The sequence below is a fragment of the Vulpes vulpes genome, chromosome 14 (assembly GCF_048418805.1).
Source record: "Vulpes vulpes isolate BD-2025 chromosome 14, VulVul3, whole genome shotgun sequence".
In the NCBI taxonomy this organism is placed as follows: Eukaryota; Metazoa; Chordata; class Mammalia; order Carnivora; family Canidae; genus Vulpes; species Vulpes vulpes.
The window spans coordinates 123,841,515-123,866,712 of NC_132793.1; the positions used below are offsets into that span (position 1 = coordinate 123,841,515).

General features: G+C 35.1%; 1 protein-coding gene across 11 annotated transcripts in view; it reads left to right on the forward strand.

Moving 5' to 3' along the window:
* ARAP2 (ArfGAP with RhoGAP domain, ankyrin repeat and PH domain 2) overlaps positions 1-25,198 on the forward strand; it is a 188,018-nt gene that overhangs the window by 74,179 nt on the left and 88,641 nt on the right. For all 11 annotated transcript variants that reach the window (XM_025997529.2, XM_072737910.1, XM_072737914.1 and 8 more), the window contains 8 exons: positions 1,760-1,845; positions 2,965-3,147; positions 7,408-7,582; positions 8,046-8,180; positions 20,683-20,827; positions 23,089-23,191; positions 23,855-24,053; positions 24,241-24,304. In XM_025997529.2, the coding sequence (XP_025853314.2) occupies positions 1,760-1,845; positions 2,965-3,147; positions 7,408-7,582; positions 8,046-8,180; positions 20,683-20,827; positions 23,089-23,191; positions 23,855-24,053; positions 24,241-24,304 (1,090 nt within the window). The remainder of the gene's footprint in view (positions 1-1,759; positions 1,846-2,964; positions 3,148-7,407; positions 7,583-8,045; positions 8,181-20,682; positions 20,828-23,088; positions 23,192-23,854; positions 24,054-24,240; positions 24,305-25,198) is intronic.

The window sequence follows — 25,198 nt, forward strand, 5'->3', positions numbered from 1 at the left end:
TTTATTTCTTTAACTTCCTAGTTTTTCTTCAGCCTGTGGTCAGTTTTCTCTTCTCTTTAGTCTGGTAGAAAGTATTTTTGCCATGCATACCGATGTATTTTACCTCTCTGTTTCTGTGTAGTCTGTTCCATCTTTATTTTCTCTGCAGTATTTGGCACTGCAGCATTTGACCAGTGTTTCTCTCTGACTTCCCATCCTCCCTTAACTTCCAAGATACTGTTTTCTCTTTGTGTGTTCTTAATATTCTGGTCATCCATTTTCAGGTTACTTTTCCGTTGCCTGGTCCTGAGATATGTGTGTTCTTTTGGGTTACATCCCATCCTGGTTGATGTTATTTATCATTTAAGTTCAGTACTCACTTGTAAGTGGATGATTCTCATCCTGTAGGGCACCATACCCTTAGGTCTACCTACTGGACTCCCTTCTTGGATTTGCCTAAGACACATCAAAAATAGCATGTGAAAAAAGGAGCTCTCATTGCTGCCCAGTTCATTACATAAAACTGAACATTTTCATTTATTCCACATCTTGGTCAGAGGCAGTACTGTCTACCTTATATTCAAGCCTAAAACTGGAGAGTCTCTTGACCCTCTCTCTCCCTTTCCTTAGAGCCCACCAAGTCCCAGCATTCTTTTTTATCATCTCAGGATTTCTAAATCTACCCTCCCTTTTGTTTCTCCTCCTGCTGCCTCAACTCAGATTCTATCTTTTTGTTTTGTTTTGTTTTGTTTTGTTTTTTTTGCCTCCAGTACTCCAGAGGTTCTTTCCAGTTCTTTTGCCTGTTTTATGAGTTTGATCTCTTTCAGTGTTGTCCTTAGTTGGTCTTTATAAATACAAACCTATGTATATTTCTGCCATTGGGATTTTAAGACTTTGTGCTCTGAGTAGTTACCATTTTAAAGAAAAGAGGAAAGGCCCTTTTTACTCAATGTAGAGAGAGGAATGAAGTTTTATGTTTCTAGGCAGAAAGTCCTTAAGATAAGGACAATGTCTTTTTTTTCTTCCATTTTTAAAATTTAAAATCAGTTAACACAATGTATTATTATTGGTTTCAGAGCTAGATGTCAGTGATTCATCAGTCTTATGTAATAATACCCAGTGTTCATTACATCAGGACAATGTCTTGAACACCTTTGCCCTTCCTGGCTTAGAAAGAGCATCAGACATACTCCTGGGTGCCCAGTAATGACTGAATAATGATTTATATAGCATAATTGAATCAATGCTAATAGAATGCTGGGCTCTTACTCTCAGGAATAAGAGTAGAATAAAGAATCCACTGCATATTTTTAGATACATGTTTATTAGAGTTGTTGCTAGATTTTTTTAGGAGTAAAGGAAATCTGTGTTTACATACATGTAATTTAAACATACCTGTTATACAAGGTTTTCAGTAACTTATAATTGCTAGTTAATTTGCAAGTGATGAATGTACACATATACATATGTGTACACACACACACACACATATAGTTTTTTTCTTTTTTTACACATATGTAGTTTTAAAACTAGTTTTATACCGGCACAGGGTAGTGATGAAGATGATTACTGTTATCTTCATTGTGGTTGGGATTTCTGTATAATTATCACTACTACCCTTAATGCTATTGCATTAAGGAAAGTAGACATTGGTGTGTGTTAAGTTGAAAAGATATATACATACACACATGCATGTATGCATAGATACACATTTTTTTAAAAAGATTAAATACATTTACATAAAAACTGAAATATAAATGCAATTGTATCTTAACTTTAGGACAACATAGATCTTTAGGACCAAAAGATTCCAAGGTTAGAAGTCTAAAAATGGATGCCAGCATTTGGAGCAATGAACTCATTGAGGTAAGCCCAACCTAACTGTGGGTGTGGTTACTAGGGATCAGTTGGTCATTAGTAGTGGGGTGGCATGAATTACTTTAGAAGCTCTTTGATGGGGCAGCCCAGGTGGCTTAGTGGTTTAGCGCTGCCTTGGGCCCAGGGCCTGATCCTGGAGACCCAGGATCGAGTCCCACGTCACGCTCCCTGCATGGAGTCGGCTTCTCCCTCTGCCTGTGTTTCTGCCTCTCTCTCTCTCTCTCTCTCTCTCTCTCTCTCTCTCTCCGAGTCTCTCATGAATAAATAAATAAAATCTTTAAAAAAAAAAAAAAGAAGCTCTGTGATAAAGTTCTTACCACACCATAAAAATGGCTTATAGCTTGGTTGATAGTATTAGCTTTCTACTTCAACTTTTACAATGCTTCTTAAATGAGAGAGTTATTTTAAAAATAAAAGGTACAAGGAATTTAATAGCAATAACTACTTTAAAAGGGTTGACAGCAGTCTCTTTTTTTTAAAGTCGGAATTTTTTTCTTTTTAACCCAGTATGGATAAAATATTAGAAAAGTGAATGAAAACATTTGGGCAAATTTTTCTATTCTTTCTCTTGGCCATGCTCTGTCATTAACTGTGCTCATATCTGACTTTCTGTCTCCTGATTCCATTTTCTTCTTGGATTTCAGTAACCACATTACCCCACCTACTTGTGAGCCTCAAAAAATAATGCTTTTGCTGCAATTTGGGTTACTTACAATTTCTTTCTAGCTAATCTTGTACTGTTACTAAAAGCAATGCGGCTGTATTTAAAATAGAAATAATATCTGCTTTCATACTCCATCTTCCTGAAAGACGTGAGTTTTTCATGTGTTTTTGCATACTTTATACTAAGTTATATTTTGGACAGGGGGAGAGTATGCACGTGGAGATAGGAGGGGCCGAGGGAGAGAGAATCTTAAGCAAATTCTGTGCTCAGTGTGACGCCTATGCAGGGCTTGATCTCATGACCCTGACATTGTGAGTCTGATGCTTAACTGAATTAGCCACCCAGACGCCCTCTAAGTTAAATTTTAATTTGTGAGTCAGGTTTTTGCAAATTCAAGTACATTTTATAAATTGATATTGTTTTATAACTTTCTGACAATTCAGCTCTTTATTGTCATTGGAAACAAAAGAGCAAATGACTTTTGGGCTGGTAATCTTCAAAAAGATGAAGAATTACACATGGACTCACCTGTAGAGAAGAGAAAAAACTTCATCACTCAGAAGTACAAAGAAGGAAGATTCAGAAAGACCCTATTGGCATCTCTCACCAAAGAAGAATTAAACAAGGTATCAGAAAATATATAACAGTAGACATGGGTCTTGATGTCTTTTAAAACATGGGTCAAGGATTTTGAAAGAATTTTAAAAAGTCCTTTACTATCTGCTATAAGTATTGTTTACTGTTATTTTATTTCCATTTGTGAGATTGTACTATTGATTTTATCACTGTTTCACTTAAGAATTCATGATCAGTAGTGAATAAATTATTTGTCCATAACATGAGGTTCTGGCTAACTTACTCCAATATTCTGGAAACTGTGGCAACTTTCCTTATTATAGGGACAGGACACTAAACATAACTTCAGCTTGTACATTGCTGACATGTGTCACCAAAATAAACACCATTTTCTCAGTGTATTGTTACAAGCAATTGTTTGCTTGGTGCTGTTGACCCTGTTATTTACCTTTCCCTGAATGATTCCAGACCTTCTGGTACCTATTTTATGCTGCCCACTTGTTCTTCACTTTTTTGGCAGAGGATATGTTAAGCATCCTGCCCCTTTTCATTTTTGAAATTGCTGCTTCAGTTTCTTATGTGTTATGAGGCTCATCCATGTAGAGATATTTAATACATGTACTTTTATGTGCCTGTTGTTTCTATGCTTAGAGAATATGGTCTTTCATGGTTCTTGGTTTTTTAGTATGCTTTTAGTGGCAGTACTTATGATTAAAAATCCTCAGGTAGGTGGCATGATACTGAACATTATGGAACGTCAACAGATAAAGGCCTTTTTCATACTTCTGTAGAAATTACGAGATCATACAATTGATTTACATTTCTATTGGATTAGTTCCCCTAAACTAAGTTTTTAGTATTTATACATCTTTGGTGTTAATAAAGTGAGGCTACCAGTTGATGTTAAAGCAATGGTACACAAAATATGAAGGATTCAGAATGGGCAGCTAAGGGGAGATGGTATGGGGGAGGGGCCTGGGAACTATATATTTATATAGGTTATTACTAAGACATTTAGTTTTGTTTTGGGTGGCGGTTTCATTGGTACTAATTACATTATTGATATTGACTAGTATATGAGATGTACATGGTATAGTAACAACAGGTATTGTAAACCAAGGGTATGATTACTTCTGTGCACTAGAGGTCCATAATAAATAAGTATATAATTACTAAGCTGTGGATTTTGGGGAATAACTGGTGAAGTTAGAGAACTAAGGCATATTTTCCTCAAATGGTTTCTTTCTTTCTGATAGTTATGGGTATCTTACTGGTAAGTATATTGATGTCCCCAAATAAAGTCCTGTCTGCCACACCACCCAGTTTTTATTAGATACGTTTTACATTAATTACTAGCAATTGAATTCTTCTAAGAATATTATAGAGAAATCTACCCATTGAAATTTATTTCTGCAATGGGCTTCTTAAAAATAGTACTCTTAATGTCAGCAAATAATTCTTACAAAAAATGTGTTTTATTGACTAGACATTTTTAATTGAGATACAATTTACATACAATGTTGTATGAGTTTATTCAACCTGTTGATTTGGTACTGTTGATTTATGTATTTCAGTATGATTGCCACTGTAGCTGACACCTGTATTATATCACATAATTATCATTTGTTTTGTAGTGAGAACATTTGAGGTCTAGTCCTGTAGCAATATTGAGGTAAATAATATAGTATTATTGATTATAGCCAATATGGTGTTCATTAGATCTCCAGAACGTATTTATCTTCTAGTTGCAAGTTTGTACCCTTAAACAACATCTCACGCCCATCCCCCCACACCCCTTGGTAACCACATTATAATCTGTGTTCCTATGAGTATGGCTTTTTTAGATTTTACATATAAGTGATATATAATATTTGTCTTTCTCTGTCTGGCTAATCTCATTGAACATTATCCTTCAGGTTCCATCCATGTCCCAAATGGCGGGATTTCCTTCTTCCTCATGGCTGAATAATATTTGTGTGTGTGTGTGTGTGTGTATGTATGTATACCATATTGTCCTTATTCACTCATCTGTTGATGATTCTTAGGTTGTTTCCATATATTGGCTATTATGAATAATGTTCTAATAGACGTGAGATTGCATATCTAATATTTCAATAGGTGTGACATAGTAACTTACTATGATTTGATTTGCATTTCCTTGATTAATAATGTTGAACATTTTTCATGTAACTGTTGATCATTTGGATGTGTTCTTGGAAAAATGTGTCTTCAGTTTCTCTGCTCACTTTTTAATTGGCTATTTTTGGGGCTTGTGAGATATATATATATATATATATATATATATATATATATATATATATTAAGGTTTTGTTTATTTGAGAGAGAATGAGGGGCAGTGAGCATGAGTGGGGGAGAGGTGAAAGTAGAAGGAGAAACAGACTCTGTGCTGAATGGGGAGCCCAATGCAGGGCTTCATCCCAGGGCCCTGGGATCATGATCTGAGCTGAAGGCAGATGCTTAACCAACTGAGCCACCCAGTTTCCCCAAGTTCTTTATATATTTTGGTTATAAACTCCTTATCTAATGTATGTTTTGCAAATATTTACTCCTATTCTGTAGGTTTGCCTTTTCATTTTGTTGATTTTTTTTCTTCAGATGTGAAGCAGCTTTTTAGTTTGATATAGTCCAGCTTATTGATTTTTTTTCTTTTGTTGCTTATGCTTTTGGTGTCATCTCCAAAAAGTTACTGTCAAGACCAATTTCAAGGAGCTTTTCCTTGTGTTTTCTTCTAGGATTTTTAAGGTATCAATCTTATATTTAAGTCTTTAATCTTTTTTGAGCGCATTTTTGTGAATGGTATAAGATAGGGCTCCAATTTCACTTTTCTGTATGTTGTTATCCAGTTTCCCAACACCATTTGTTGAAGAGACTAACCTTTTTCCATTTAGTGTTCTTAGTGGATCGATATTTATTGCACACTTACAAGTTCTGAGTTCTTTTTTAGGTTCTGGGGATACAGTTGTAGTAAAACGTAAATGTGCCTCTTTTATTCATGAGCGTGGTAGTCAAGTAAGGGAGACTGACCATGAATAGCCAGAGTCCGGTAAATACACCATAGCAAATACATTGTGTTGTGGAAGAAAACAGCAGTGGGGGGATAAAAGAATATGAGCAAATACGGTTAAATGGGAGGGCAGCCAAAGGCTATTGCAGTGGATGGAATGTTAGCTGGTATCTTTTCTAGCACCCTTATCTTGTAGATGAGGTAAACTAAGACTCAGGGAAGTGAAGGGATTGCCTAAGATCACCTAGCAAAACAGGATAAAGTCAGGCATAGGTTAGGCTGTTTGATTGTGATGCAAAGGAAATTCTGTAGGTCATCTAGACCTTGGTAGGAAATGTTAGGACATTTTTTAACAGTTGACCATCCAGGTCTGGAACTGTGAATGCTTGTGGGATTTCTTGGTTGTATACTCTGAGCTGCTTATTGGGACATTTAATGAGCAATTATTCTGAAGTTGCATTAGAGTAAATTAACCAGTGATCTATCTAAGTGCACCAGGTCAAGAAGGAGATGAAATGGTGAGTCCAGGGCTACAAAAACAGACAGGATTAGAGTGCTGAAATCACAGGATTTAGAACCAAATGGGAAGCCAGTAAAGTGAGGAAGCAGAAAGAGAGGATGAGAAGAGATGTGAAGGCAGCTTATTACTTCACGGTAACAATAAAAGCAGCAACAACACAGTTTGGTTCCAGCAATTCCTAGTGTTTGTGCAATGATGTATAACATAAGTCAGTGTTGTTTTATTACCTCCTGCTTGCTATTCCTCCTCCCTACCCATACCTCACAGAAAAGGAAAGATACTGTATTTGCGTTGCACTCATCTTCCAAATTCCTGAAGCACAACAATAGTTTAAAATATGATATAGATCCCGATTAGGCTGAAGAATACATACATATAACATTCATATGACAAAACACTTAACAGATATACTTCATTATTACATTTTAAACGTTTTGCATTTTCTTAGCACGAGCCATTATCATAGTACATAAACATAAAAAATGTCTTCCTAAGCAACTCTGGTATGTTGGAAGGTTTGGAGTATCACAACAATGGAACAATGAATTAAAATTTGGAGGTCTTAGGTTGTAACTTAAATTCATACAAAGCAGGTCTTTTGAGCCTATTACTTAATTCAGGGCATACTTCTTACTAACTTTCTTGGTTAATAAAAAAGGGAATACAACTTCATTTTATAAATGGCTTGGCTGATTTTCACACATTTTAATAGCTAGAATTGTATTTTTCTTCCCTTTAAAAAGTGTATTTTCTTTTAACGGCCAGGCTCTGTGTGCTGCTGTAGTGAAACCAGACGTTCTGGAAACAATGGCTTTGCTGTTCAGTGGAGCAGATGTCATGTGTGCAACTGGAGACCCTGTGTATAGCACCCCCTACCTGCTGGCCAAGAAGGCTGGCCAAAGTCTACAGATGGAATTTCTCTACCATAACAAATTCTCAGGTCGGTCTCTGTCCCTTCATTAGCCAGGTCTCTTCTGCTATATCCCTGAAAGGACTAAAGTACAAATCTGTTTCTTTCTTAAATAAGAAAAACCATCAGAATGAAGACAAGGGTGATTATTAAAAAGATAGAAGGTGCTTAGGACCATATTTTGTTTCACTTCAAGGAAAATGTTTAGGGAATAAATCTTTTATATTTCTTTAATCATATAAATTAAAGATTAAGATAGTTAACCCCACATAAGCATTTTCATCAAAATTAAATCTGATTTTCATATATGAATAATAAACATGGCTAGTGATTATTTGCAAATTCTAAGCAACATGAAATAAATATATAGCTATTCTGTGGAAAATTTGAAGTAACTTTTCTTCTAGCAAAAAAACTCACCTACATATTCATAACCAAAGGGAAATTATTTACATTTTAGATTTCAAATATGTTATTTCTGTAATTTTTTCAGATTTCCCTCAACATGATATTCACTCTGAAGGTGGATTAAGTCAGGAGTCCTCCCAATCCACGTTCCTCTGTGACTTTTTGTATCAGGCTCCTTCTGCTGCTTCTAAACTCTCTTCGGAGAAAAAACTGCTTGAAGGTATCTTTTCTGCTTCTTTTTGATTTTGTTATCTGATAAAACTTTCATTATCAAAATAATTATGTTTATATTTTGATTTTTTCCCTTTAAGATGTTAGATTTGATCTTTATAATACAGAAATATTTTTTGAGGATTTGTAAATGCTTCAAGGCGCACATACCATTTCATGCACTGCAGCAGGGATTTACCACTGAGTTGGAGTGCTGTGTGAATTCTCAACAGAATTCACTGATGTCTACTTTACAGCCAACCGACTATTGTTTCAGGATTTAAGGGTTATTCCAAAGAAATGTGAAACTCAGCCCCTTCCCTTAGAGACAGACACCTTAACTGGGGAGATAATATAGATAAATGTCAACACATAGGCAGAACTGACAAGTTTTTAGTACATATTCTGTTGGCATACTAAGGGATATGAAGTAGTTCAGTTTATTCTGATTATAATTTATGTGTGTGTAAGTAGAATAAAGCTTAGGCATGGTTTCAAAAAATGATGGAAATTAATTAAATTTAACAATGTATTTTAGGTTTGGGGAATTATCTGAACAGACACGGTAGGCATTTATCCATCTCTGCAACTAGCTCCTTGTGTCAGGCGTGTCCTGAGCATTAGGAATTACAAAAATGAATAAGACACAGGTCTCATGCTCATTGTTAAATACATATGAACTAATTTGAGAAATATAGGCAGGAAAATATAATGAGATCTGTCTTACTGGAACAAAGAGGATTTAAGAGATATTAAGCTGTATAGGCCAATTGGTGGTGGGTGTTTAGAGGCTCGGGAGCCCAGTATTAATTCCCTACATGGTATAATTCAGCCTTACTACTCTATCAAAGGAACAATAGGATGAAAAACTCACTTTAGATGTTAATCCTGATCTTTGTGCATTTAAAGTGATTGCTTTGGTATAAATGCTTTATGTCCAAAGAAATGATATGTCTAAGTAGAATTATATTGGAATTAGCCCTACCTTATTAGATTTTCCAGAAAATAGTAGCTACCCTTTAGTGAACAGGTACTATGTATAAAGCGTTATTTTAGATACTTTATGTACATTAATTGTAATCCTCATAATGAAAAATGGAGGAGCTCAGCATGAAACAGAATTTTATGTCTGATTTGTGTTATAATTGTTACTGTAACACTTTTGTCTTGGTCAAAGTGTTAACGACTGGGTGACATTTTGAATTTAGATGTTTTTGGTTCTTTCGGCAGTTGGTTATTAAATGTCTGTACTTGAACTGATAACAAATGGCAAATTTTATAGAGAATTTTCTCAATCTTCCATTGCTCTTTAGTATTTAACCCTTAGGTAGAAGTTGGTCAGAAGTGGCAAGGGGAGTAACTGAATAATCTATGCATTGGCTACAGTAATTATTAAAATAATTCAATAATAGGCAGTTAATGTGCTTGTTAATAAGTTTACAAGTTTTCTAGAATATGAAGAGATCTTAGACCCACCCTTTAAATCTCTTATAGAAAGATGAAATAGGGAGTTTGAAATATAAGATTTTCTTTCTGAGACTTCATAGTATCATAAGTACTCTGCAGCTTAAAATAAGCTTTCATTTATTTTTTGGCAACAATAAAATACAAAATAAAAACACTGTGCTTATAATATTTATAGACTTAACAGTTTGTTTTAATATTTCCTTGGAATAGATTGCTTTTCTTAATCAGTAGAGGAATAAATTGATGTTTTTAAACTCATAACTAATTCTTTCCTTTTATCTTTTACAAGTTAACTATGGATTTTTTGTTGTTAAATTTCATTTCCAAAATTAGAAACTGGTGCATCCTTTGTAATTTAATTGAAGATGTTATCTCATTTGGAATCCTGTTTTAAGTAATATGAATATGCTTTTGTACTTTGGCTATGTAGCATAGCAGAAATGATTTCATTGGAAAATAATTTCGTGGTAATGTAATATTTGATAGTCTTCATTTTTTCACCCAGTTTGTCACCAAGTTCTATCATTTCGAACTTAAAATAGGTCTTAAATCAGTTGGCTTTCCTCTTCACTAACATAATCCCAGCCCAGCTACCATCACATCCTACCTGGGATGCAACACTCCTCTTGATTTGTGTCCCAGTAGCTACTCTAGCTTCCTTCCAAAACATTCTCCAAAAGCAGATTCCATGGTCATTAAAAATGTAAATCAGATTTTGTATTTTCATTGTTTGAGTATATTCAACAGCTTCCCATAACAGAATATATCCCTGTTCCTTATTGTCACATAAGAGACCCTCCTATGCCTTCCCCTCTTCATCTCATATTATTCCTCCCTACCTTCATAGGCCTGGTCACACTGTTTTCCTCTCTATTTCTACAACATGTCATGTTCCTTTCTGCCCTTTTGGACTTTTACAGTTGTTCATTTTGCCAGAAGGGCACTTCCCCCAGTTTGGCGTTTTCTCATTTTTCAGGCATCAGTTTAGTGCTGCTATAGTCTGCTGTCACTGGCAGCTCTTTCCTTTCATGGGACTCTTACTCCAGCATAGCATTTATTGCATGAAGATGATCCCTCCTTTATTAGTTTATTTGCGCCTCACTCGCTTGCTCACTTGCTCTCTCTTAATGAGACATTAGCATTTGGTAGTTTATTCAAGATTATCAAATCTTTGGTGCCTAATATAGTGTCAACACATAGTAGTCATGTGTAAATATTTATTGAATAAGTAACCATTTCTCTAATAATCAAGTTATTACTGGTATAAAAGTATAAGAGACTTGTTAATATTTTGTTTTTGACTTGTACCTAGAAAGATATACTTGTGGGTCAACAGACACACGAAAAGATGCTCAACATCACTAACCATTAGGGAAGTTCAAATCAAAACCATCTTATACCTGTTAGTATGGCAAGTATCTAAAAGACAATAAATTGGCATTGACCAGGATGTGGAGAACCCTCATGTGCTGTTGGTAGGAATATAAAGTAGTGCAACCACTGTGGAACATAATATGGAGTTTCCTCAAAAAATTAAAAATAAGAATACTGTATGATCTGGTAATTGCACTATTGGGTATTTACCCAAAGAAAGCAAACACATTAAATTCAAAGAAGGTATATGCAGCATTATTTATAGTAGCTGAGTTATGGAAGCAAACTAAATATCCCCAGAAGATTAGATAAAGAAGATGTGGTGTGTACACATACAGTGGAATATTACTCAGCTATAAAAATGAGTGGTATCTTGCTGTTTGGGACAATATGGATGGACCTAGAGAGTATTATACTAAGTGAAATAAGTCAGAGACAAATACTGAATTCGCTTACATGTGGAATATAAAAAGCAAAACAAATGGACAAATAAACCAAAAAACCAGAAACAAAACCATAAATACAGAGAACAAACCAATGGTTGCTGAAGTGGAGGGAGTGTTGGGGAGGACGGGCAAAATAGGTGAAGGGGATCAAGAAGTACAGGCTTCCTTTGTGAAATAATTAAGTCTTAGGAATGAAAGCTACAGCATAAGGAAGATAATAATATTGTATAGTGACAGAGAGTGGCAGTGGTGAGCACTGCACAATGTATAGAATTACCAAATCACTGGTGTGTGCCTGAAAGGTGTGTTGTACAACTGAAAGCAATATAACATTGTATGCCAACTAGACTCGAATTAAAAAATTACATAATTGCAGATGCAAAATATTTGTTCAGAAATTATCTACTTAAAAATGAAGAAAAAGTCACACTACCAGGAAACAAAGTTCTGTTTTGTTGTTTTTTTCTTTTCTTTCTCAAGATGCTATAATGGTGTTACTCCTCCGAGTACCAGCTTTATGGAAACAAATGAATTATTTGGAAAGATTTAGAGATGAAAGTGTGGTTGTCACCTTTGCCCCTGAATGGCAAGCACCTGGACCGTACCACTCTGTCAGTGCTTGTCAGGACAGCCATAGAGCAAAATGATTAAACAGGAAGAAAAAAGTCAGAATAAAATGCATGTAGTCCTTCAGAGAGTTACAAGAGGCTTCAAATTGTCAGTTCAGGTTTTCAGGATTCGAAGTTCTTCTAGCCTCAGGTTATGAAGACTGATCTGTATTTTTCTTTTTCTTTTTTTTTTTTCTTCTCAATTTAGTGTTCATGAAAAGAAAGATTGATAGCTCGTGTTAAACCTAAGTGTAGAGCTGAATAATAGCATCCTGGTTTTGTTTTCTCTTTTCTCCCTTCAACCTTATTTTATCCCCTTGGTGTCTTACCGTGATTTGTTGACATGGTGTTTGATTTTTAAAAAGAAAGTGGTTGATACGGTTTGCTAGAAACTCTATATCATCTGGTTATATTTAATTTCATAAATTAGCATTGAGGAATTTTGAATATCTTGTGTTCTATCAGTGCCTAGCTTGTATAGTCTAAAAATGTTCAAGACTAAAACACATTTATTTTAAATGAAAAGAAATCCTAGTGTGTATTCCTATTTTCAGTGAATGCCGAATACCATTAGTTAAGGAAATCCTTCATCAGGAAACAGCTTCATGGTTTTAACAAATAATACTTTGCCTTTACTATCTTGGATTTACTGTGCACATGTGTATTAGAAGCTATGACCTCTACTCTCTCTAATGTGTTTTGAAAATGGACATACATGCTTCAAATGTATAACAGGTGCAGAGAAGCAGCATGGTTAAGTGGTCAAGAGGGTAGGTTCCTAGATCTTGGCTGCCTGGGTTCTCCTCTCAGCTCTGATGTTAAGTACTTGTGTGATCATGGAGAAGTCACTAACCATTTTGTCCCTGTGGACAAGGTACAAGGAGGGATGTATAATAGAACTGACCTAATAGGTTTTTTTCTGAGGATTCAGTGAGTTAATGTATATACGATGTGTAGAAGTGTACATGGCACAGAAATATGATGAGGGGATAAGGAGCAGCAGAAGCAGCAAAGGGTATGTCTAAATAGCTGTTTCTGATTTTCAGTTACCCTCTGAGTTTAGACATATCCTATAGGTGGTAGCTGACACTTAGTGTACCCAACAGTAGTATTCATGTCACTTCATAGTAGTATTTCATTAGGTCAGCTCTGGAGTCCTTTCTTGTTTTTGAGCAAATTCCAGTACTGTTTTTCTTCCCTAAATATCAAGATTACATAGAATAAATAACCCCTCCAGCCAGTCCAACCACCATACACACACAGCTTGTGTCCTGAGAGTTACCCTTTCTATGGCTCAGGTTGTATTTTTGGTGAACATCTTCTGGGAATTGGTTAACCATAAGACTTCTGTAGCAGAGTGTGTTCTCAAAGTCAGAGTTAGGAGAACATATATGAATTGGGCTCAGCAGACCGATGCACTCTGACATCAGCTCTTCCTTGTTTCCCAAATGAATAGGAATGCCAAGATTTCCTGTCACAGCTTTGTTACTGTAAATCCTCAAAGGTAATATCTGTGCCTCCCTTGTCTGACCTCTGGCCAAAAAAAAAAAAAAAAAAAAAAAAGCAGCAAATCAGGGGTTATAGTGATGATAATGCTTTAGGACTAAATCCCCTCAAGCCCATATTTCTCACTGAAAATGAGTTTGTAAAAAAAAAAAAAAGAAAAAAAGAAAATGAGTTTGTACTCACCTTTTAAAAGGATCTGTCATTTGTTTCCCATTATAATTTACATAATTAGATTCTGCATTTATATTTATTTTATGCGTTGTGCATTTGACGCCTTTTGTTTAAGACCCTCCAGTGACTCGCACTTGTCTGCCGAGAAGGAAGGAGCTCCTGAACACCTGTCACATCAGGCTCCTGGGGCCTGGCCTCTGCTGGGGGTTTGTGGCTTTTTTTCCTATTTGCTAACTTCATGTGTAATCTGGTTCTCTGGCCAAGCCGATTTTTGGCAGTTTCCTCTTTCCTTGACTTTTCTCAGTGCTTTTCCCAGAATTATGGAGTAGTTGTAGCTCCAGATGTATTTTTCTCTAATTTAATGTCTTTTCAGTCATAAACTACTACTTCAAAAGCCATGCTTTTCTGTTTATCATTCTAGTCTAAGGATGACTTCCTTCCATGAATGCTTCTAACCCCTAAAAACACACCTGCCCCCACCATGGTTATTATTCCAAACGTATCTCCTCTTGGATTGGACTGCAAACTTCATGAGGACAGGGGTAGGATTCCTAAACTGTGCCAGTAATTATCTCTGTACTCAGTAAATGTGCTTTTTTTTTTTTTTTTGCATTATTCTTTGAGGATTATCCTCTTCATCTGAGCCCATTGTTTTGAAATAATTTTATAACTTCAGTTGGTTAGCATTTTGACTTTTCCTTATCTTAGATCTCAGAAATCTACAATAAATATTCATTAAAAAAATTAGGGCCTTTCATGATTTTTTTTTAAGATTTTATTTATTTGAGAGAGAAAGCTTGAGTGTGGGGTGGACAGAGGGAGAAGGAGAAACAGACTCCCTGCTGAGCAGGGGACCCCCACCCCCACCCCAATGTGGGGCTGGATCCCAGGACCCTGGGACAATGACCTGAGCCAAAGGCAGACGCTTAATTGACTGAGCCACCCAGGTATCCCACCTTTCATGATTTTCATATAACTGTGCAGAGTACATGCTGAGGCTCAGGATTTGATCTCAGGTCCTGGATGTTCAATATATCATCTTCCAGTAGGCATTGATTGGGTCTCTGTGAACTTTTTTTTCCAGGGCCCATCACAAAATTCTTTGTGCTGTTTTCTTCTACCAGTGCTGATTGAGCTTTTCATTTGGCAGTTTCTCAGAATACAGTGATCCTAACTAAGCTGTCAGGATTTCGGCCTTTTAAGTGATTCTTCTCTTGATGCTTTTTGAGGCTAAACACATCATCTTATTTTCTTTCTTTATTACCACCCTACATATGATAAAGAAAAACGTAAAGAGTAGGGTGAGCTATAGTTTCTTTTAACTTTTTTTTTTTTAATTGTGTTAACATAATTTCAGGCTTACAGAAAAGTTGCAAGCATGGTGCAAAGATTTCTCATATACCCTTCACCCAGACTTCCCAAATGTTAATACCTTACATTTACTTTATCCTCTTTCTTCCTGTGTATGTGTGCATATATGTACACACATGTGTAAGTGTGTATATGCACATATTTTTAGACTTGTTTAAAAGTTGTGGACTTTATGCCCTTTTACCCTTAATTACCTCAGTGTGTATTTCTAAAAAGGGAGGACATTCCCTCAAATAACTGTACCATAGTGATCAAAATCAGGAAATTTTCTGATGTACAGATTGTATTCATTACACCTGTATGTATAAACCATATTCATTACCCTTAATATCTGTAGATCTAATGTATATTTTAAATGCAACATTATGGGTTGATTATATAATTTAATTCTTGGCAATAACTTAAAATTTGAGAGTTTGTACAATCTTTAGACTCCAGAAATAGGATGGAGAGATGATAATTCAAAAATAATTATCTTTTTACCTCAAGAGACTGAAAATTTCAAATATTTTTTTTTCTTCCTAGCTTTCCTTTTTTAAAAAATATTGGAGTTTAATATTTTTACCTCACTTAGAGGGTTATTTGGCAAGCTACAGACCTATAGAATTACATCATTAAAACCCATAGAAAATAACATCTTTTGGAATTCAGTTTTCATGTTAGTGTCTTTCACTAGGAAATATGTGGGATGATTAGTGTTTTTTTTTTTTTTTATTTCCCTCAATTCTCAAAGCTCATGTTTTAGTTTTTCAAATAGAAATTAAGAAGTGATGCAGACTAATAAATTTTGGCAATGCAAAGACAGGTTATATAAAATCACTGTGTCTGGTTGGGGCTCATCCCTTTCATTTGAACTTTTTTGCATTTATATTTTTGAAGTCTAAAGTTCAATTCGGAAATAAGCTGAATGCAAGGAGTGACATAGGTACTTTTGGAATGTATCATAATGTAAAACCCATTAGAAGAGCAAAGTAGACAAATACATGCTTTATATTTGTACATAATTTCCAGAATTTGGTAGGAGCAGAACAAGCCTGGATAGACCTGTTTCTGAAATGACACTTTTTTCCCAGCTCCACTGTCTTCCATTAGACTCTACTAATGGAGGGTAAGGACACAAAATTTTATTTTCAAAATTAAAAGGAATAAAGCATCTACAGCCTTTAGGAAGTAGTTTCTGACTTCCATTATTAAGTACTCCATTCAGTTGTAGCAGTTAATGACTTCTCTTTCCCCTGTATCATTTCCATGTCAGTAATAATCATCTGTAGCTTAAGTTCCATTTATTCTAATATTGTTTTCCTGTGTATAGACGATTGTTGATACTCACGGCTATATTGACTCACATGTTCTGTTAACCTGTATATATTACTGTACTTTATGAACTGATAACCTCATAGTTCATGCAGGAGCAGAATTTAGCTCACTTTATACATTTAATGTTCCATGGTTATACTGTTGTGGTCAGGCCTTATTTTTATATGTAGTTCTTTGAGGCTCTCAGTTATTCTTGTTCATCCACCCCAAACCATTTCTAGCTCTGGTTCATCAGCCCTCTTCCCCCTTTATTTGGATCCTAATGGTGATTCCTGAAGCATTCTTGCTAACCTCCAAAATTGCTTATTTCTTGTTACCCATTAAAGAATAGCTTGACCAGTCTTTTCTATTTTCCCAGCTTCTGCCTCCAGACCTTTGAGATTGCTGAGATTTGCCAGTTAGGGAACCAGGCCCTATAAAAGTGGCCACAAAAGCACACTAAATTGGTGATCTTGTAAACAATTTTTTTCTGATTTTTATTTTACCAAAGCAGTACATGCACATGCACAGTACAATTTTAATGGACAAAAAAGATATTCCTTTTTTTTTTCATTCTTAGACATTATTCTTTGTCTTTGAAAAATTCTTCTTCTCTAATTTTTTTTCGTGGAAGTAATATTACTTCTTATAGTATTACTTCTTTAACAGCTCCATCGTCTTATACTATCATTTTTTTCTTCCCCTTGTTTTGCCTTTTGGAGAGTTTCTTTTCTAAGCTTTCTCTCTTTTTCCTAATTTTTAAAATTCCTGATTCCATTTTTAATTATAAATACTTATTTTTTTGTGTTCTTGATTTTCCTTCTTAGAACATGCTGTTCTTGTTTTATGGTTACAGTATCTTCCTTTGACAGTCTGCTATTATTTAGAGTTTAAAAAAATATTTGGTTTCAGTGTCTGTCTTTTACATTGGAAGCTTTCTTTTAAATGTTTGGGATCAGTCTCAGAAGATTCCATCTCTTACTGAGAATATTGGGATTTGGATCTCGATTATCACTGGCAACTTCCTCTGCCTCAACAATGCCTAGAGTCTCTCATTTTAGAATCTGTTTGGTCCAGTTTCTACAAAAGGACTCAGCTTTCACATGGATGAGGGGGGATTATTGTTTAGCTGCTTAGCACAGGGAAGAATATATGTGGACTTTACTCCCTTTATGTAATAAACTTGATTCAATTCTACTTCTTACCCTGTGCTTTCTTAGGTATTAGCCTTTCAAGTATTTTATGGAACTTTGTAGAACATTATTTGTTTCCTCTACTTTGCATAACCGAAGTTACCAGCTTTTGCCTCTCAGACAGGTCAGTCATTTCCTTTTTTTTTTTTTAATATTTATTTATTCATAAGAGACAGAGGGAGAGAGAGAGAGAGAGAGAGAGGCAGAGACACAGGCAGAGGGAGAAGCAGGCTCCATGCACGGAGTCTGATGTGGGACTCGATCCTGGGACTCCAGGATCACGCCCTGGGGTGAAGGCAGGCGCTAAACCGCTGAGTCACTCAGGGATCCCAGGTCAGTCATTTCCAATGTACTGTGGATTCTTTGGTTCTTTGTTCTTTTGAGTTTTTACTTTTATCTCTTCAGTGTGGTTCTGTTGTAGTTTGGGAGGAAATGGAGATGCATACTTGGATCCATCCTCCTATGCTTAAAAGTAATTCCATTTATGATCTTCTTATTGATTCTTTAACACATTTCTTATTTTTGTATTTCTCTTAAAGTTGGCAACCTCATCTGAGCCATATCCATAACTAATAACAACATTTCATAATTTATGAAAATAATGATTTCAACAAACTTCCCCTAGGTTATGCAATGTGGTTGATTCTTAAGAATAGAAAGAGACAGTCCTTGTTACCAAGTAACTTATAACATTTCTGGTTAAATGAAAAAAATTAAATTGTTACATTGTTTAGATACTCCACTTATATTTAGAAAAAGTATTTTACATTGTTAGTATGTATTTAAACAGCCACTTATAAAGTCACTTTTCTTTTTTTTTTTTTTTTTTTTTTTTTTTTTTTTTTTTTTTTTTTTTTTAATTTTATTTATTTATTAATGATAGTCACACAGAGAGAGAGAGAGAGGCAGAGACACAGGCAGAGGGAGAAGCAGGCTCCATGCACCCGGAGCCCGACGTGGGATTCGATCCCAGGTCTCCAGGATCGCGCCCTGGGCCAAAGGCAGGAGCTAAACCGCTGCGCCACCCAGGGATCCCTAAAGTCACTTTTCGATATGCTTCATGTGTAGCATTACATGCTTTGATCACCCAGCAATCCTATGAATTTGATGTTTTTTAATCTTAATTTTACAGAGAAGAACCCAAGGGAATGGTGAAGTTGTTTTTTGGAGGTACCATGAAGGCATTATTAGACTCCAGAGTCTTTGAGTTCCAATTCCACCTTCTTATGATCCATATTGTGCTGAGGATGCTATAGGAATATACTTAATTCAGCCTGACAACTATAAAAGTTTGGAGAAGAGGTCTAGGAGAGATTGTGCCTCAACCCAGTCTTTGAGACTTTGGGTCAGCTGAGGGGAATACCATTTTAAGAAGTCTTCTTAGCTCAAGATTTAACTGTATCTTTCCATTTCTCCTCTTTATTCTCCTCTGTTTTTGAGAAAGAAAATGTTCATCCTCAGTTCAGCTCCAGAAACATTTTTTGATGCTCTGCCATTTGCCTTACCATAGCTCATTCCTTCATTTGAGTTTATGATATCCTTTTTTTTTTTTAAATGGCAGAGGCTATTGCTCTATCCTGACTGATTTCATTTCTTCCTCTTTAGTCTTCAGTATGCTGGAACCTGGCTTCTTTCATTGCACACTAAAGTAAAGTAGATGGTTACCTTCTTCTTAGGAAGACCAACAGATTTTTTTTAAGCCCTTCTTTTATTAGATTTCTTTGCTATATTTAATAGTGGCAGTCATCCCTTTTTGGAATGTTTTGGCGCTTTCCGTTTTATACACTGTCTCTTCTCACTTGCTTCATTGCTTTTCACCCCTCCTACAATCATTACTCCTTATGATTTTAAGTTCCCTAACATTTTATCTTTGGTGAATTTATATTTTCAACTACTATCTTTAACGTAAAGACTTCCTAGTTATTGAGACCTTTCCTTGCCCCAAGGTGCAAATCTCTAGAGTGATATAATAGGTATCCCCACTTGGATTTCCAAAAGCTATCTCTGATTCAATCTAAAAGAAAACTCATTATATCCTCTAAAACTGAAGAAAGAAATTTCTCCTTTCTTTTAAATAAAAGTGGACCTATTGCCAACCTTGTAATCAAAGCTAAAAATGACACAACCATTTGTGAGTTCTCCCTTGCCCTCTGAATCCAATCATTATATGTTTATCTCCTCAAAATACACACAAGCAGGTATACTTTTCTGTTTCTCCCTCCTTCCCACTCTCTCCTCCCATCCTTGCTACCACTGTCCTGCTTTTGGCTGTCTTGTCTCTCACTTAGGCCTCTGTTGACAGTATCCTAACTGGCCTTACCTTCTTAAGTCTATTTCCCACAGTAGGCAAAATATGTAAAATTCGTATCTGATCATATTCCTCTGCTGAAACCATTCCCGTGGCTCGCCATCAACTACACAATCAAAGCTCAGCAAACTTTTTCTGAAAAGAGTCAGATAGTAAATTCTTTAAGCCTTGCAAGCCAGATGATCTTTGCCACAACTCAGTTCTACCCTTTTAGTGGGAAAACAGCCACAGAAAATCTATAAGTGAATACATGTGGCTGTGTTTTAATAAAACTTTATTTATAAAAACAGGTGATGATGTGGATTTGGCCTGTAGGCCATAGTTTAAGATCTCTTATGATTTGAATTTTAAATTCCCTAACCAGGGCATTAAGAGCACTGCAGGTTATGGCCCCTTTTTTTCTTTTGCATACCTACCTAACATCAACCACAATCTTACTTTTTACACTATGTTTATTCCTCTAATACTCTCTGTAGACATCAGTCCTTGCTGTTTCAGAGTTGTTTTGCAGCAGTCTCTTTATAAATCTGTTTGCTTTTCTGGTCATCGATGTCATAGTTATTTTTGTCTTGTAAATTCCTTGTTTCTAGATTGCACATGTTTTGAGAGCAGAGGAAGTGACAACTGTATATCCCATGCAGCAATAGCATACTCTTTACACAAAATAGGAAATTAATAAATTTATTTGAATCCAGTCATTATTTAAACCATGTATTTTTTAAAAATTAGAATTATGATGTAACTCAATTTATTATTTGTTTTAAATTTCTAGAGACAAATAAAAAGTGGTGTGTTTTGGAAGGAGGTTTCTTGAGTTACTATGAAAATGATAAGTCTACCACACCTAATGGCACCATTAACATCAGTGAAATTATCTGCCTGGCTGTACACAAAGAAGACTTCTATTTAAATACGGGGTAGGTCTACTATTAAACAGGTGGGAGATGAAGAATATTTCCTGATATTTACCATACCAGACAATAAGAGTTTTATTACTTTAATTCTTCATTTGCTTGTTGTAGAAGAGTTTAATATATTTTTTTTAAGATTTATTTATTTATCTATGAGAGACATGAGAGGTAGAGACATAGGCAGAGGGAGAAACAGACTCCCTGTGGGGATCCTGGTGCCTTACTCCATTCCAGAACTTCAGGATCCTGATCTGAGCCGAAGGCAGATGCTCAACCACTGAGCCACCCACGTGCCCCTGAGTTTAATAGTTTCTTGAAGCCTAGTCATTTGAAAGTTCTGAAAATTCCTTAGGGAATTTGCTAAAAAGTAGAAAAATTAAAATATCATACTAGGTTCTATGAAATGCTAATGTATTTGCATCTAATCTTAAATAAATTTATAACATTCCATTCTAGAACATGTCCTAAAATTTTTATAATTTACTCATTGTTTAAAATGGTGGAGTAATAGGAACATTTATGCATTCATTTAATGCATTATCATTCAAAGGAAAAATACTCAGTAATGACTTATTTGCATTAAAATAAACTAAATATATTTAATACCATATTGAAATGCTAAATTCCCCAAAGATTTACTTTAGCATTTTAATGGTTTCTTTAAAGTTGCAATTAAAAGAGTAAGCATTATTTATTTAATATATTTGACTCAGAGAATGGTTTAATACATTTTTTGTGAGGACTTCTAAAAACAAATCATCTAAGATACTTGGTGTGAAAGTTATATTTTGTAATGTAGTTAATGAAAAACTATAAATATGAAAACCTGCATAAATCAGTTTTATAGGAACATCGTATTTTAATATAAATTTTATGAGAATAGGAAGAGATTTGCAAAACTTTTATTTACGTAAAATGATGCGTAACATTGTAGTATCATTAATATATGCTGACCGGTATATACTAGCTAAAGTGACTACTGTTTTCTAGTTTAGCTTGATACATTTATGCCAAGAAAACTGATTATTAATTGATTCTGTTTTTGTTTTAATCTTAATAGTGCTTTTATTCTGAAAAAAATAATTAATATATGGCTTACTGTGAAATATTAAAATAAATACATTCTAATATTTAATTGCTTAATTAGTAAATATAATTTAAAATATTACTAGTTTATGTCAGCATATAATCATATTCAAAAATAAAACATTCTTGAAAGAATGTCCTTGATATAAGTAGAAATGCAGGAGAAACCATGTACAGTGAAATAAATTTTTTGTTTTGTTTTACTGAAATTAGGTTAAAAAATAATTATTGCAGCCAAGTTTTGAGTTTCCTGAAATAGCACTTTATAGAGTTTGAACTCAGTAATGTAGACATTGAGAAGTTACATAGATTTTTATTTAAGGAAGAAAGCTAGCTCAAGTGGTGAGAGATAGGAGGAAGAGAGTCCACAATTACTTAGAGTTTACCTAGAAGAAAAGATCATGAAAAGAAAGAAAAAACAAAACAAAACAGTGAGATTAATTGTATGATTGGACTAAAGAGATTAACTGTCTGGACTGTCTGGTTGAAAAGCTGCTATGAATAAGTCCCAAGGTTTTGAGCGTAATAAAATAGATGGTGATACATCTAAATTGAACCATGAGGCACATACAACCAGTGTGGGATAAAAAAGAGGAAGAAGGAAGAAGACTTTGATATAGGGTATTTTGAGATTTTTTTTTTAGGTAACAGCAGCAATGTTAACATGTTCTAGGAAAGAGTTGGAGCTGTGGATGAGGGCCCCAGGGAACAATTTAGGACCAGAGATGTTACTCTACTTTGATCTGCAGTAAGGAGATAAAATATTGGGATAATATGAGATAATGGGAGAAAAATTTGTGAAGACAAGAAGAGGGCTGATTAGAGAATGGTTTGGATAGTGTTTGCTTTAAATAGAATGTCAAGGTGGGCTGGACTGAGAGGGAGGAGGAGTCGAAAGGGAGCGCTTTGTCACATCAGTCAACTGAAGAGTACCTGGGGCATTATTAACATAGTCATGTAGTCCAATGATTAAGTAATTAGAAGAATATTCCTTTTGTCTGATCCAGCGTATTCCATTTATTCAAATGAATTAAAATATAAATCAGTGGAAGAATATGATAGATTTCAAAACATTATCCAGTTTTCAAAGAGAATTTAATTAAAAGTTTAACTTTTGTATTATTTGTTTCCGTAAAAGCCAGACATAAACAGTGGTATCTTTTTATTCATGTGTGCCATAGGCCCATCTTTACCTTTGAGATCTATTTACCCTCAGAACGTGCATTTTTATTTGGAGCTGAAACATCTCAAGCTCAAAGAAAATGGACAGAGGCAATAGCCAAGGTATTTAAAAAATTGCATATTCACCCTAAACCAGAGAATATTCTTAACTTGGGGGTCTCTGATTGAGTTTCAGAGACTCATAAAAATTTTATACAAGATTCTGGGGAAATGTCCACACTTCATTAAGTGTTCAAAGGTTATAGTCAAAAGAGATTAAGAGTTTTCTTCCTAGAGCTTTAAGCAGAGAAAAAAATAATGTAGGACCCTTGAGGAATCATTCTTTGAATTGAGACCATGTTGTGATGATTAAGATCTTTTCACTATTGTAAAGTCATTTCTATGAATGTTTCTTTATAGGAAGTTATGTTATTCATAGTATACACAAAGGGGAAAGGGATAGATTCAGTAAGAGATAGAAATAGAGACAAACATTGAGGGTTGACATTTTGAAAGATGCCATAAATCAGCATAGAGAATGTCTTCCTATTTCAATTCTGTATATATCAAAAAAAGTGGTTTAAGATCCTGCCATTTGAAAATGCATTATATCTGTGCATTTTTAAGATTGATAGGCTTAAATAATTGTTGTGAAATTTGGGTTACTTCTAAATTTTTAAGGTACAGAAACTATTTTTTATTTTTCTCCCTTCCCTCAAATACATAGTTGGGAAGGGATTTCCTATTTGCACTGTCTTTATTACTTTTCTGTATTTGTCTTAACAGCATTTTGTTCCCTTTGTTGCTGAAAACTTAACAGAAGCTGACTATGATTTGATTGGTCAACTCTACTACAAAGACTGCCATGCCCTGGATCAGTGGAGAAAAGGCTGGTTTTCTATGGAAAAATCTAGTTTGCGTTTTTGTCTCCAAATGCAAGAAGTTCAGGAAGATAGAATGCACTTAAGAAGACTGCAAGAACTAAGTGAGATGATTTTTCCTCTTTCATCATGTATTTTGGATATAATTCTTTATTGCATATAATAGTAGCTTTTAGAGAAAATTAGGACACCTTACTTCCAAACATGATTAAGTCGTATTAATAATTGTTTTTATGGGTTTTAATGTCAAGCTTTAAATGATAGATTCATGTGTTTCTCCTCTTCCTCCAGCAATCAGCACAGTGGTTCAAAATGGGGAAAAAATGGATGTCTTGCTCTTGGTAGAAAAAGGGAGGTAAGTACATTTTTGTTTTTTATTCCTTATTACAGTAACTCTAGGAAGTGTAGGTTGTTTTGGTTATTTTCTTTGAGCGAGAGCCCACTCTTTTATAGCCTGTTGGAAATTTTCCGAAGTATGTGTACATGTATGTCCATACACACACACATACATACACAATACAGTAGGTATTGGGGATATAGTGCTGAATGAAATGGAGATGATTTATACCCCCATGAAGCATGTGCACTAGTGGCAGAAATAGAATATAAGCAGACAAAAAATACATAGTATCATGTCCATCAGTTTTAAATGCTTGAAGAAAAATAAGGTGAAGAGAGAGCCTGATGGAGTAGTATTCTGTTTTAGAGAGGGTGGTAAGAGAGAGTATCTTTGATTGGAGATGTGTATAAGGTCTAAAGTAGCAAAACACGAAGCAGTCTGAATGGAGCTTTCCAGGTATAAGGTCAAGGATATTTTGAAGACCCTAACAGTGTGCTGTAGTTAGCATGTTCACAGTCTGCAAGCAAGCTGCTATTGGCAGCTTGAATCTTCAGATGAGTTTGAGAGTGGAAAGAAATTATTTTAGAGAGCTCCCTGGGCCTGATCATAGAGGCCCTGACAGGTCATGATATGTATAGATTTGAATTTTATTCTAAGCATAATGGGAAGCTGCTCATTTTGAGAGCCAGAATGTGATCTCACTTAGGTGTTTAAAGGGCTACTCTGACTTCAGGTGAATAAGCTTTTGGGGTACAAGAGTGAATGTGAGTGTCCAGTTAGGATGCTGCTACAGAGGCTGGGCAAGAGATAGCAGATATAATGAAATAGTGTTGAGGACTGGTTGGAGTTGCTGTGAAGACAAAAGCCAGAGGGTGTGTTGGTGGATTAGATGAGTGCAAGAGTTAAGGA